This window comes from Ostrea edulis, chromosome 4, assembly GCF_947568905.1.
Source record: "Ostrea edulis chromosome 4, xbOstEdul1.1, whole genome shotgun sequence".
In the NCBI taxonomy this organism is placed as follows: Eukaryota; Metazoa; Mollusca; class Bivalvia; order Ostreida; family Ostreidae; genus Ostrea; species Ostrea edulis.
In genome coordinates this window covers 75,388,500-75,404,318 of record NC_079167.1, presented here as the reverse complement: position 1 = coordinate 75,404,318, position 15,819 = coordinate 75,388,500, and the positions used below count along the sequence as shown (strand labels likewise).

Below are 15,819 nucleotides of genomic sequence, written 5' to 3'. Positions count from 1 at the left end.
CCTTTCACACACCCCCCCCCCCCCCCCCCCCTTTTAATCTAAATATGATGAATGTTGAAACTAATTGATTGACAAATAAAAACGATTATTAATAACACTGCCTTTTCTACTGTTTAGTGTGCATTAAAACTATTAAATGTTCATTAAAATGTAATCTTATTATGTGGTTTTTAACTGTCACTTGTCATTCTACTTTTTCCATTAAAGTGTAATTGATGTCGGATGACAGAATTTTACGGGATTTCTTTACACACCCACACACCCAACTATCTGAATCTAGATTTTTATCGGACATTGACTTCACCCCTCAGACAGTATGTGTGCTTTATGCAATGATTAAGTGCCCTACACATGTATTGTTTTGCAAAATCTTCATCCTCCACCCAAAGGTTTAATACATCATTCTTTTCTGAAAAATTGTAGCCGTTATATTGTGTATTTACTTATCACATACTGCATTTGTGCACTTCAGTATTAGAAGCCCCAGGTCAGTTCTGCTCAAGTCAGACCTTGAAAATAGACAGTGACTATTTCTTCATCAGGTGAAATTCAAAGGTCTACCAGACATTGAAACTGAGGTCCATCATCAAGGTAGATAATGGCATGATAAAGAACTCTTCTTAATTAAAGACAAGAGGCCCATGGACCACAATACTCACCTGATAAAGAACTCTTCTTAACTTAAAAGACAAGAGGCCCATGGACCACAATGCTCACCTGATAAAGAACTCTTCTTAACTTAAAAGACAAGAGGTCCATGGACCACAATACTCACCTGATAAAGAACTCTTCTTAACTTAAAAGACAAGAGGCCCATGGACCACAATACTCACCTGATAAAGAACTCTTCTTAACTTAAAAGACAAGAGGTCCATGGACCACAATGCTCACCTGATAAAGAACTCTTCTTAACTTAAAAGACAAGAGGCCCATGGACCACAATACTCACCTGATAAAGAACTCTTCTTAACTTAAAAGACAAGAGGTCCATGGACCACAATACTCACCTGATAAAGAACTCTTCTTAACTTAAAAGACAAGAGGTCCATGGACCACAATGCTCACCTGATAAAGAACTCTTCTTAACTTAAAAGACAAGAGGCCCATGGACCACAATGCTCACCTGATAAAGAACTCTTCTTAACTTAAAAGACAAGAGGCCCATGGACCACAATACTCACCTGATAAAGAACTCTTCTTAACTTAAAAGACAAGAGGTCCATGGACCACAATACTCACCTGATAAAGAACTCTTCTTAACTTAAAAGACAAGAGGCCCATGGACCACAATGCTCACCTGATAAAGAACTCTTCTTAACTTAAAAGACAAGAGGCCCATGGACCACAATGCTCACCTGATAAAGAACTCTTCTTAACTTAAAAGACAAGAGGCCCATGGACCACAATGCTCACCTGATAAAGAACTCTTCTTAACTTAAAAGACAAGAGGCCCATGGACCACAATGCTCACCTGATAAAGAACTCTTCTTAACTTAAAAGACAAGAGGCCCATGGACCACAATGCTCACCTGATAAAGAACTCTTCTTAACTTAAAAGACAAGAGGCCCATGGACCACAATGCTCACCTGATAAAGAACTCTTCTTAACTTAAAAGACAAGAGGCCCATGGACCACAATGCTCGCCTGAATCACCTTGATCATGCTGATCTTCTTCAAAAGATGTTTACCGTCTTTAATCCTATGGCAGATTTTTACCCTATCTTATGACCACATCCTATAGCGCCATCGAGTTATAACTTAATTAAACTCGAATCCACACAACAATGGACTGCTTCTGTATAAATGTGACTAACATGGTCATGTTGTTCTGGAGAGATTATTGAAAATTTAAAGATCCCCCCCTCCCCCAATGTGCATGTACCTGGGCCCCCTGAATCTCTAGTCAGGTGCTCCACCAACCGAGCCATCCGGCCACCGGCGATCAAACCCGGCTGACCACTACACCACAAACCAAAGGAAATAAGTGTAAAAGATGAGAAAAAAATTGCACAGATTTGTCACTAGTGACGTGTTATGAATTGCTATCCCTTTTATCAATTTACTACAAAGGCACAATGACTCCTAAGGCATTAGTTCTCACCCATCCTCACAGAAGGAGAGCTCCGTGATTGATATCCTGCTGGAGAAAAAGATTGCTCAATACTGTGTTGTATTCAATTGACCACAAAATCAGTTTCGTTTTCTAGTTGAACTAGATATTCATTAAAAGCTGTCACTGGGTGAACCGCCTTTTATATGGAAAAATATTTTGTGACATGTAAATTTTCTTTCTGCAGATGTGAAGGGTGTTATGTTTGGGCTAATAATTGGAGAGCCCAATACAAAATGTATCTTGAGATTATACACATCGACTCCCCTTCATTTACAGTGTGAATGACCGTTCTAGCTTATATCAAAGAAGAAAGCATCACTTTATAGTCCTAATTCTTTTTTAAAATTCTCTAAAAATCTTGTATTTTAAGTCTCATCTCGTAATGAAAACGTTTTTATTACTTGAATGTTTACAGTTGCATTTGTGCAGGAGCAGTTATTGTTACTGCAAGAAACTATAGTAGGCCGTGTTAATGCTTTAAAAAGCAATATTTTGTCATTACTCGCTCAGAATATTCCCTAGAAATGCCAAATTAACTACAAGAATGAATAAATACGTAATAAAATGTGTTGCAGAAGGAAATTAGTTTTGTGTTTTAGAGAAATTTACAATGCAGCCCCACTTAGCGCACAGAGTATCATGTATATAGTGCAGTTGTAAATTATTTGAAAGAAATGTAACCATACCAGCAAAATTCTTTTAACTACAGTGCCGCCTCAATACGGTGCTATCGTTGTTCCAGGTAAAGAGGGTGGCCCATTTTACAAGTCTAAGTTAACAAAATTTAAGGTTTTTTAAGTATACACAATCAATGTTTTGTAGATTTTATATAGTTCCTGGGGATGTAAGATTCTCTTAGGGGATGAAAATGTGAAAACTAAAACATACTTAGTAGTTTGGGGTTTACAATTTTCAATACATAAATATTTCAATGTAATTTGTGAAAAACTGCAATTGTATCAAAATTAACTGAAGGAATAGGCATTCTAATGGAAGGTATTTTATTACATTATAAAGTAATTCTATTGGTGATCAGAGAGCTGTAACTGTGTTAAGGTCACGTCTTTTCCTCCTATTTACACTATGAATATCGATATTAAAAACGGAAGTCAAAGGAATTTAGTGTGTACTGTTTCTAAATGTATTCAAGGATATTATTCAATGAATAATGTTGAAACTTGAGTCTTTCTGGTCTTCAGCAACACAATATTGCAAATATGCCCCAAAATAGATGAGCCCAATTTAGAGGGTATATTTAGTCCCTGGATGTTAGGGCTGTAGTCTAGGTTCAAGAGATACTTATAATCATGCTCTCGTAATGAAAAGTAAATGTGGCATTACACTTAGAGAGGCAGTATACTGAGGTGGCACTGTATCTGCAAAGACATATCCAAGTGGAGCCCTATGATAAACGTGCACAGATCTAACAAAAAATACAGACCAGTCCACAACTGGGGGGAGGGTAGGGTCTCCAATCTTTACTTTAACATTTAGCATTTTATGACTGAAACTACTTGAGAATATAGGCAAAAATATGTGTAATTGAAGCATAGGAGTTCTGGACCCCCAGACCCCACATCTGGATCAATGCTTGCCATACATGTACCAAGAATAAAGAAGGGTATTTTAAACTAGTTAGAATGTTTTGATACAAGGTATGAAAATATTAAGGAAATATATTTGATTTTGTATTGAAAATATTTTTGTTTTTAAATACTGCTATACCTTTATGCAACACTAAAGTTATAAGATTTTCATTTCATATAATTTACCGGTAGCTACCTTTTAGAAAATGCAATTGTCAGTTGATATGCTGCATAATCCAGTTGCCTTTGACCTTAACTGTCTGTTTCCGGGGCCCTATTCTAGCTCTGCTTTATCAATAGCTATCTGTTGGTGCCACTTTTGCCGAGATTTCCATGTGAATCTTCAGGTTGAAGTACTCCATTTTATCCATAAACTTTCCCTCACATGAAGTTTGTCTGAAACCTTGGTTTGGCTCAAGAATCAGAGCTTTCAGTTCCTGATACGTATACTTGAGTCATAAAGCATGATAGCTTGTGGCCTTTAAATGCCAATTCTTATCATTATAAATATGACAGGAATTGTTCATATAGAGAAAATAGAGACAAGAGAACATCATATTAATGGTTTGGACACTTTTGATTGTCAAATGAAATTGTGCTGTCCATTTCTTTTCTTTTTGTGTAACAATCAGTCTGGTGTGTTTACATCCCTAGACGATTACTAAATGAACAGGGAGACTGTTTGAGAGAGCTGATATAGCCTCTTCAGTGCCACCATTAGGTTTTTCATATTGTACTGGGTATATAGAAAATGATTTGAACTTTTTGAATTAGACCCAAAATATTTGCTAAATCCATGTGCAGTTAAGTGTTGGAACATAGCTGGAGTTAGAACAGAAAAGCCTTGTTTAAAGATAAAATATACTTTAGTGTATAAATCTGATTATAGTGGTCCTTGTTATCATCTAGATAAAATAAGGATTCGGATATCGGATTCATATCCATGATGCGAGAATTTATAGCGAACCAAAATTGGGTTTCCAAGAAATATCCAGACACCAAATCATCCAGATTAATGATGTCAGGATAAATAAAAGCCCATCTGTATATTGATATTACTAAATGATGCTTTTTAAAAATTGTGATGTCATCAAAAGTTGGACTGCAATATATACACCGTCTGTCATTCGATGATGTGGTAGTCGATAATGGCCTGGTTATGTTGAGTCAGTTTTGTTAACTTTTCTTTTAATCTATATAACATGGATTACAAAATGTGGTACAAGAAACTAAAAATTATCTCAATTCTATTATAAGTGTAACATACAAAGTGCAGCCATTAACAGGAGAGTAATCAAAATCGTTGTTTTCACTTGGAACAGAGAGAAAGTGCGAGTGAAACTAGCTATAGCTGGTAGGCTAAACAAATGTTCTCTAAATGCAAATTTTTTTAAGAATTAACTAAATTGTTCTATTATCCTTATGGATTTGCTATAACACAGTGATTTTTTCACTAACAGAGCCCTGGTCATCGTCTGTAATTTCTGTCACAAATAGAGGAGCAGAAAGGGCGGCCATATTGGCTTGATTGACAATGCCTGAAGCAATACTAAAATGTCGAAATTGTTGCTGTTTTCTACTTTCCAAAAAGTTAGCTATACAACCCTTGAAGAATCTTAATATTGCTAGTAACACATATATTCCTGGAACGGTGAACATCACCCAGAGAGGGACGATGGACGCATAGTCAGCGTGGTTCTTTGATGTTAGTGAAAACCGAATTGCTGCTAACACAATCAAGACATTCAGACTGGAAGTTTCTAATGCCATGGATTTGCAAAAGCTGTCCTTTTGTCGAAATATTTTTCCTGTGATATAGGCAACTGCAAAGCCACAGAGAGGTAGAAGAAACGCGGATAAAACTGCATACGCATTGATGCGTTCGAAAACATACATGTTGATATATACACCAAGTGTTATGTAAAGTATGGAGGCTAAAAGCATCAATGGCTTTATAATCCATGTCAGTAATGCATCGGCCACAGTCGGCTTAAACCGGTTAATCACAAGTCCAGCTGTGTATGCAAAAAATGTTGAAGCCAACCAAATTTCAAAGTTGTATATTGGAATGACTTTGTGATCTAGGTAGAAATATTGCCCAAGTACAAAGATCCACAGAGGTGCCGTGCCTAGGAAACAATAGAAAGAGAAAAATTAAAATCATTGTAATATTCAGAAATGAATATATGTATGACAACAGGGGTTTTTCTGGCCCTTAATTATATTCATTCTTTGATTTCTCTGAAATTCAGTAAATACTGTTAATCATTTGAATTCTCAGAAATTCAGTAAATTCCATGTTGAAATACTCTAAATCAAACATGAAGGCTTATTTCATGCCTAACTTATTTCTATGAATACAAAGTGACAGTTTATTGATTTTGATATTCCTCAAAACATATCAATTTTTCTGGTAATTTTTCAAATAGAAATCATCATGCATCAACCAAAACTATTTTCAAATGTAATTCAGGATATGATGATTAATATATATATCTTAATTTGATTATTGTGGATGCGTGCCCATATTTTCTGAAGCCAATATTTCAGTTAATTGTGTATGTTAGAATTATGCTCAAAATTTCGTTCAGATTAGACTTAAACATGCACTCGGCTCGTTTTCTTTTCATGAGTATTTTGTAGGCTAGAGGGTGCATAGACATTGAAGATTTTTCTAATTTATATAAAATTGGACATTATAAAGATTTCCAGTTTATGAGGATCGACAGACCATTTACCTGGTTACTTGTCACTGTGTTCAATGCAAATTAATAACTTGCATGTCCATTGACCATTCAGAATCTAGAACAGGATGTGATCCTATGATCAATGTATTTCAACATCATAAAAAAACATTTATGTATGTTATTTTCTAATATATTGACTGAAATTATATTTGGAATCAAAGGTCATCTTTTGTAGAAAGAACAAACTAAATCTCGGATGCAGATAAGTTTTTATGTTAATGTATCGGCAATCCAGTTCATCCAATCAGAAGAGTGTTGCACGAATGAATTCTGTTTTAATTAGCCTGTTAGCAGTGAATATTAGCTTCATAGTTATAATCTCAGAACGAATGTAAAAATTGCATGAACCAGAGACATTATTTGCCTGCGAGGAAGTACAACTATTGATTTGAAGGTCTAGATTTCATACAGTGTATGGTCATAAGGTTAACGTCCAATAAATTCTAGTTAGTTGGAATAAAAATGAATTGGACTTGTGCCCAGGATAGTAGACAATATCAATTTCTGTTCATTCAGAAATAATTTGTTCTTAATTTATTGGGATGCTCCTGATGATGAAACCTGCAGCGAACCTATCCCGTAGTCACTAACGCACTGCTTCCTGTAATCAGACTGGTGCACGTAAACAGGGAATATAAAGAAATAGAAGTCTGTCCAGACCAGTCACAGTCTATACGGACATTGTCTACCATCTTGTTCTGTGTCAAGAAAAATAAAGCATAAACAATAGGTAATTCTAAACAAAGTCCAATGTACTTCTAATATATAGTTTTAGTTATGCAATAGATTTTTCATGCTTCCAAGATTAGATCCTTTTTTGCACTGATATTTACTAGGTACGACCGGATGTTTTGGACTCTTGGAGAATTCGAGACTTTGTATTTTGCAGCGTGATCATAAACAGTACAGTAGGAAGGCTTGGACCTGCTGACTCACAATATGTTTCAGTCCCATTATTATAAACAAACAGACACACACGCATGTATTTAAGACCGGGATTCTTCCCAAGTTTACACTAAGGACACAATGAAATCTGATTTTGTGTGAAGATGTCTGTAGTCTGGTTGTTAAAGTGATGGATTGTGTGTGCGAAGCTGAACTTCTGACGTCAGACCCTGCTCCGATTCCATCATTATGGAATTAAATTGATGATTATGGAAACGAGAATTGATTAATTGTGTCTGTTACTATATTGGCTATTTTCAGTTGTATCAAAACTGCCGCTGTGTCGTTGATTATTTTACTATTGTCATTCAAGTGTTTGTCAAAATGTATTACATTAGTGTTTATCAATTGTCGTTGTTTGATAGGTGAACTTACTTTTATCTCTCTAGCGAGGCTATCAGAACTGTTTCTAATTATGTCTCTATTTCTGTTATGTAATGGTTACAGTATGTCACCCCCAAAAGTCATTATGATTATAAAAGTAGAATATGATGTTATATATCAAGCTTCCATGCTGATAGAGGAAGGTCTCGGTGAAATGTTTCCAGAATGGAGATGGAATATTATGTACAAGTTGGATCAATCTATAGAATGTTTAGGTTGTATGTAAAAGTTAGAATATGACAGTTACAACTAAAATGTTTACTAGAGGGTACATAAAAGTTAGAATATGATAAACTGCAACATATTACAGTTCCTGCTAAATATTTTGCCCTTTGTTTTGGCCCAGATTTACTCCTGCATATTCTGGTTTAACTGTCCAATTTAGGAGACAATTAATTTGCATCAGGCAATGATTTGAATTTACTATTAGAACTGAATATCAGGTGTAATACCAAAGTTTTCTTCAGCTTATAGTCATCCTGTCATTTGATTGTGTGTTGTTTGCAGTGAAAGACTTGTTATTTATTGGTGTCATTTGAATTGTTGATGGAAAATGAAGTTTTCCAGTGTCGCTGATATTAACTTTGTTCAGTTTTATAAACACTCTCACGGGTACGTAGGCTTTTATAACCATTTTGGCTCTTGACTACCCATCTTTCAATGGACTATTATCATAACTTTTATCCAAAATAATAGAATTTGTTTTTAAAAATTCAAAGATTTGATAAAATAAAAATCATAATATTATCCATGAAACTTTTACCTAACATTGCCACGATGCTAATGAGATTCATGGCTAGGCTTAATGGAAGATCAGCATCCCCGAGAATTACAGCAACATGACCCAAGCCACCTCCTGGTACACAAGCAACACACAGCAACCCAAATTTCACATCATTGGTTAGTGGCAACATCATGGCAATACCGAAGGCAAGCTGGAAAACAACATGTCACAATATCTGAATTTGTATCATAAGACTAGGTTCACATGTAATGCATTAGATTATATTTACTTTCATTTCAGAAATTGGAAAACATTTTAAGTCTTTTGGTGGTGATACCCAATTAAAGTAATTGAGGGAAAATTCAACATGGTGCAAAATCATTCTAAATATTTATTTGGGGATATTTTGTTTTTATTTGTGTATTTTTCGTATATTTTTTTACTCATTTTGATAAAGATGTCACCAGCTGTAGGTGAATACCTATGCATGACGCTGGGAACTGTAGCAGTGGGGGTTCTTTAATGTGCTAATGCCTGCTTCTTGAGGAACTGTGGCTCTCACTTGTTGATAGCTTGGCAAAGGAGCAATCACTATTCATTTTTACATCTTAGGTTTGACAGACTTTATAGCTCATGTAGGCATGAGCAGGGTTCGAACCCATGACCACCTTGTTACAAAGCAAATGTTTAACCATTGAGCCACTAGTAGCATTAACAAGATAGGTCAATAATTCCTTGGTATAGTACAAGAGTGACTGTCGAACTGAAACAAATTGTTGAACATCCTCAATTATGTTATTTCTTCTCTCCTTTGATTATTTTAACATACATTTAAACTTCAGTATCTCGAACACCGATATCTCGAATACCATGGGTATGTCGAAGTGAGTGAGAAGTCCCCACTACAATTTTCTTTATGTGTATTTTAAACTAAAAAACTTGGATGTCTGGAAGTTTTTTCTTGACCCCATCGAGTTTGAGGTAGCGATTTTTGACTGTATGTAGAAAATCTCTTTAGTCCAGAACCCACAATAATTCATATAATCATAGATCACAAAGGGACAGTATTATGAAATATGTTTGTCCTGACATTTAAAAGTGTAATTGATATGACTATTTGTATACTTAGTTTTTATAGTATGATGTTTTGTGAAGGTTGATGGTGGTATAGCAGAATGATATAGTGTCTGTTCTGACTGGAAACAGCCACCATGCTTCACTTTGTGTCATTGTCAGCCAGCACCCATTACAAAATCAATGCACATCTAAACAATTTCCACAGCTTCCTTCATCAGGAGGAATAAATTTGTCCAGTAATATCTGTTGAACCTTGTATATAAACTTATCATGGGTACGATGTCCTTACCGCTAAGGATTTCAGAACACTCATATTAACCTAATTATGGCATTAAGACAGGTCTACAGTCAGCAGGAGATGATATTTATACGATTTGGTTCCACTAGAGGGTAAAGAAAATGTCATTGGCTTTGGTGCCAACAGAACACACACAATCCAATTAGGTCTTCTAGCAGCCAGCAAGCCTTTGCACCAATCCTGCTGTATGCAGTGCATGGTGTAGATTCTATCACTCAGTAGCTTCCAGCAGTCAGCAAGGCTTTGCACCAATCTGGCTGTATGCTGTGCTGAGTGTAACTTTTGTCACTTTCGTAACTTAAATGCTTCTTTACTGTAGCCAAGATAATATAGTTTTATGTTTGGCCCCAGATCGAATAGTGCTTATATTTCCAACTCTCCAGCAATTCTTCGTTTACCTTGCTCTTCACGAATCAGAGCTGGTGATATCCAATCAATAGCTTTAGTAGTGGGGTTGTGTATTATTGATTAATTTTCAATAAATCACTGGTTCTTGTCGTTAATTGGGGATGACTTTTACATTGTGTCCAGTGTATTTTGCTTTTTGGGGTAAATAAGGTGTTAGAATAAATCTTTCATTTTGATGTTGGTGTAATTTTTATAACATGTATTACGACTCATTATATGTAGGGGGAATTACAGTGATTTTTTAAGGCCCATTTTGGGTCCGAATTTCGGCCCTTTCCCCTCCTAAAAATTGTCAATTTTTTCCCAATTTAGCTTGCATTTTTCCCAATAATAAAATTATGAAAGTTATAATAATGATGATTTGGATAGAATAGTTGAAAATTTTAGAAGGTAAAAGAAAATTAGATGTGTAAAATAAAGATAATATAATGTTTGATATGATTTTAAAACTTATTTACGATAAAATTGATTTTCCCAATTTGACTGAAATGTCGACAATTTTTCCCAATTTGAAAGCCACAGGACCCTTGTAAAAATGTAGAAAAATCACTGAATTATAAAACAGATCCCTCAGTTGCTTTTATTACCTTTCCTTTATATTATATGTACAAAGAAATATTGTTTAAACTTTGAAAATGGGATATATATATATATATAATCTTTCATTACTACTACACTCCAACATAAATTGCCTTTTTACTTGCTCATTGAACTTGAGTTTGTGGTGGGAATTTTAAGTTGAAATTCATGATGTTATATATCATGAGGCTTAAAAATGGACCCCCAAATTTTCATATCTTATGAATCTATAATGATGCTTGAAATATCTGGTTGGATACTGTGTTCAGGTTATTGTGCGGTCAGTATTTGTGTAATATAAAGTTCAGGTTATTGTGCGGCCAGTATTTGTGTAATATAAAGTTCAGGTTATTGTGCGGCCAGTATTTGTGTAATATAAAGTTCAGGTTATTGTGCGGCCAGTATTTGTGTAATATAAAGTTCAGGTTATTGTGCGGCCAGTATTTGTGTAATATAAAGTTCAGGTTATTGTGCGGCCAGTATTTGTGTAATATAAAGTTCAGGTTATTGTGCGGCCAGTATTTGTGTAATATAAAGAAGTATAGGAACATTCCAGACTTGAGCCTGCATGTGCCAATATGTGTTCATGCTAGCTTTAAGTTGAAGTAAAGGATTCGGTTAGACAGCTGAATTTTTAATGTTGTTGGAGTGGGAAATACTATGACAGATAATTTAGTGCTTTATGTGCATGTAAATTTTCTCATCAGTTTTTGCTGTGTAAATCTATAGTTATTGGGAATGTATAAAATCTGTGAAAAGACTATGCTTCCTTTGATGGAGGAACATAATGCATTTTCCCTAAAGGATTAATCAAATCGAGTGACATTTTGCTCAGACTTTACACTACTCTTATGCAATACACACTTTGGCCATCAGAACTAATTATTCCCTCACATACAATCATTACTTTTCATGGTTTGAGGCCAATATTTGTTTCATTTTGAAATGGAAAATGTCATGATTTGAATTTGAGATACAAAATGCGTGTATTTTGTGGTCGATAAACACCTTCCTTAAAGCGTGTATACTACCAACGGGCTGAAAGAAATAAGCCTGGGATTCTATTGATTGGATGCTTTCTGCTTTGCATTTCTGTTGATCGTAGTAGCCGTGATTTTACTTGATACAGTTATTTCAGAAAAAAAGGTTTTAATATGCTGAAATGATGTGTGGTTGGAGATGTCATAGCTCTACCATGTGCCAGGGTGGATCCAGGTGATTTCTTTGTTTGGGGGTGGGGTGGGGGAGTATTACATTGATTTCAATGTTAAATACTAGTGTATCAGTGTGTTTAATAGTCTATAAGAAATCTCTGATCTCTACAATCCCCATTCCTACCCACCCATGGTGTATTAAGAAATTAGATTTTATGCATTTGCATTTCAATGAATTTAGTGAGATTCATAATTTAGTTCTTTGCTGCTTAAGCAAGGGTGATAATTCACAGTTTTGCTAAAATGCTAAATTCTGTACTTTCCTGATCAAGCCAAAAACTTCAGCTACACCTGCTTGCTTCTGGTAATTAGTGAACATATTAAAAGTGTTGTTAATTTGTACACTAATTAGTCATCTAGTCAGGAGATTCTGGGACCAAAGTGACCGTTGTAAGATAAAATGTGGTCAGCCAGAGTTTTGTGATTTTACAGTTGAAAATACTTCTTCATTTTCTACGTAGGTTTTTATTGTTAATTTGTAGACATATATAGAACGGGAAACAGATTTTCTGGGAGATTTCTAATTTTGAAAGTGTCTTGGAGCTAAATTAATGTCATAAATTACATTGAAACCATGCTCTGAAATTTCTTTATTTGCAAATTTATGCTAGGTACCAAAAAAATGTATGATTTTTTCCCCCCGATTTTTTTCTTTCTTTCATTTTGGTAACAAACAAATTGAAAAAAGATTGAAATCTGCTTTTGTTATTGTACATCATTATATTCTACATGTATGTATTAAACTACTGAGGCTGATTGTATCAGAATTTCAAAAGCTGTAATAGTAACAATGGGAAAAAAATCTCAGTATATTGGTAATGGAAAAGTTATTGATTTCTTAACAATACGTAAACTGCATGTACTAATACTTTGGGCCAAATCGCATCTGCATACCTCCATCTGTTAGAGATAGCATGAATTACCAGACTGCATTTTAAAAATCTCCACTTGTGACACCTGTTGATTTGGAATGTGTAATATAATAGAATGTTTTCAAAACTTTTAGATACACTGTAAATTCAATAGGGACTGTGATTAGATGGTCTAAAGAGAAGAGAAAAAAAAAAATAAAACTCCCCCTGGGTATCGGGAATGCTTCAAAATTTGGGAATATAATTAAGTTGGTAAAATCAATATCGGACATTAGCTGTGATTGCTTTACATCATTAATTGTCATTCCTCAGAACACATTTTGCAGTGTTCATTCTTATGCCCATCCATACCATTAAGTAAAATGCAATAATGTTATATTAATAAGATTCCAATACTGCACGTATGGTATCCCTTTTGGGACTCTAGAAGCACCAGGTAACCTGTTAAGCTAATTGAAAGGAGCCCTGATTTGTTTAATTAAAAGTTAATGCAGAGAGATATACTGTGCGCCGTGGATTGATGGCCACGATTTGTACTTACCACTGGCAAAATGAGAAACTGGCAGCAAAATCCCACCACTAAAGATACAGGGTACTTCAACTGTTTTTTTAGGCTCTCTGTATCAGTCACACATCCAATTCCAAAGCTTATTAATATTGCAATAGCTGCTGCTGAACAATTAAAAGCAAAGTCCGAGGGTCTGACTGCCCGTGTCACCTGTATTTCGTATTCCGCATGTGCTAATGTGTGGTAGGCTCCTTGTTTAACCATCTCTAAATCATTGCTATCTGTCAGTGTTACGGACATTGTGGCATAGCCCATATACATTGCCAAAATGGTAAAATTGCTTTCAGAGTTTAACTGGATGGATTTGTATATGAGCGACGAAACGAAGGGAAGCTCTCCAGCCATTTTTTCACTTTTTTCCTCTCCATCGTGGCTGCCTTTAGTTACAACCAAGCTAGCTACTTTTCTGTCATGTGCCTGTATTACCAATAGAAGACTAATATTGGAGAAGTCTAGGCTATCTTTAGTCAGCGAAAAATTCCCCGACTGGCTTCCTGTGCTGTTGTTGACATATTGGGGAATATTATTGGAAGTGCAGTTGAAATTGACGGTTCGATTAGATGCCACCACTAAGTCATTGATTGAATGAGGGTTAAAGAAAAAACGGAACGTTTCATTTTTCCATAAAGGGGAGTGAGGTAGATGCTGGAATGTAGTGTAATCGGGATTGGAATTGTTAGACATGGTGTCATTAAGTTGCAGGGAGGAGGTGGAGACAAGTCTTGAGGACGGCAAGGTCATATTGCCAAGGCTTGAGGTGCTGGTCTCGGAATGTGAGACATTTGGAGCCATTTGTTGGGAAGCGCACTCGAAACATATTAATGTGGTTAGAGCCTCTACAAAGAGGACTCGGATTATTGGCATCGCCAGAGTGCAGGATCACCAAGCCCAGACTGTAGTCACTATTGAACCTAGTCAGTCTGTACACGTAAATCTATTACATCGTATTGGCACTTCAGATGATGTAGAACTTTATTATTAATTTTCATAGAAAATCTCAGCGACTCAGTAACCCTCTTTTGTTAATAAATCCATGAATGAAATCCCAGAGGAACATGAAACACTTGACACACAGTTGCACTTTATAAAACAAAAAAAAAACTGTAAAATTTATTTTCCCAGATGCACTTGTAGTAACTGAATAGCCTTGTTTAATTACCACAAATCACAAGTTAATTTTATTACACTGCATAAAGGTGTGCAGCAGAGCCACTTCTAGGTAAACATTTTGCTGAAGATCCTCACTATTTCTTCCCAAGCACTCGAGGTTATGTGCACTTATAATGCCAGAATCCAATACGTGCGGCCCACAAATAGCAAGATAGCTAGTTTATTCCCGTCATTTCAGAGTTTGTTACCTTTCTCCCTTTGAAGTTTTTCTAATATAGTTGTATGAGGTTTTTATACTCCACAATTCACTCCAATATTGAAAACTGGTAATGATTCCCTTCATTCATATAAACACAGAATTGTATTCTTTCTCCATTTCTGAACAGTTGGTACAAACTTCATCCACATCCACGGTTATAGCAAGCTCTCACAAGATGTCAGTGACGTTTGGCTAATCTCAATATAAATTATCAAATGCAATCTTTTATCCTTTTTTTTTTTTTTTTTTTTTTTACATATTCCTAATTTATTTACCCGTTGTTGGTTTTCGCTGTTCAGATTAACATTACTTGATTAGTTTTCCGTCCTTTTACTTCTTTTTACTTAATCAATAATTGTCATGCTGTTTCATGATGAAATTTTCAAGTGAAGGGGTAAGAATAAGAAGGGTATGTCGAGTGTGAAATTTTATTGCGGGGCAACTCTGTTGACTTTTTTGAATTGAAAATAAAAATCTTCCTATATTTGCAATTCACAGACAACCGATCTTCTCATTTCAGAAGTGTTGAAAAAAATTTGAATGGAGTTCCTGTGTGAAATTCAATAAATACACTAGAATTCCTGTAATGAAGTATTGATTGAACTACGAAATCTGGTCACTGATGCTTTCAGATAGAATTCCTTGTGTCATTTAATTTTCCAGAGGTCAAGGACATACCATTATTTGAAAAGTAAAGATTAATCCTCCTGCGTGAAATTAAAACTCCTCCATCAGAAATTCAGTTTTGAGGATAAATTTCAGTCTTTGCTGCCCTCTCCCATGTATCTGAAACACAGAGCAAAAAAAAAAAAAAAATTCAATAAGTCAATAATGATTTATTACTGATGCAGAAAGTCATATATCACAGGGTTAATTATTAATTAATACATTTACTTAAATTGCTTCGACTCTATCTCCAATCATTTTAATTCAC

At 35.2% G+C, this 15,819-nt stretch overlaps 2 protein-coding genes and 1 long non-coding RNA gene across 5 annotated transcripts in view; 1 reads left to right on the top strand and 2 right to left on the bottom strand.

Annotated features, from left to right (window-relative positions):
• The window catches only part of LOC125668281 (trafficking protein particle complex subunit 13-like), a 66,327-nt gene that overhangs the window by 13,675 nt on the left and 36,833 nt on the right, over positions 1 to 15,819 (top strand). The gene's annotated exons all lie outside the window — the stretch shown is intronic.
• LOC130054322 (uncharacterized) lies at positions 1,893 to 3,970 on the bottom strand. The gene is made up of 2 exons (XR_008802637.1): positions 3,897 to 3,970; positions 1,893 to 2,141 (listed from the first exon to the last, which is right to left on the bottom strand). It is a non-coding gene; the product is annotated as an uncharacterized LOC130054322 (long non-coding RNA).
• Positions 4,872 to 15,819, bottom strand: part of LOC125668280 (sodium-dependent organic anion transporter-like) — a 30,831-nt gene continuing 19,883 nt past the window's right edge. For all 3 annotated transcript variants that reach the window (XM_048902203.2, XM_048902205.2, XM_048902204.2), the window contains exons 2-4: positions 13,490 to 15,671; positions 8,540 to 8,711; positions 4,872 to 5,829 (exon numbers count right to left, since the gene is read on the bottom strand). In XM_048902203.2, coding sequence (XP_048758160.2) covers positions 5,132 to 5,829; positions 8,540 to 8,711; positions 13,490 to 14,380 — 1,761 coding nt within the window. In that variant the 5' untranslated portion in view covers positions 14,381 to 15,671 and the 3' untranslated portion in view covers positions 4,872 to 5,131. The remainder of the gene's footprint in view (positions 5,830 to 8,539; positions 8,712 to 13,489; positions 15,672 to 15,819) is intronic.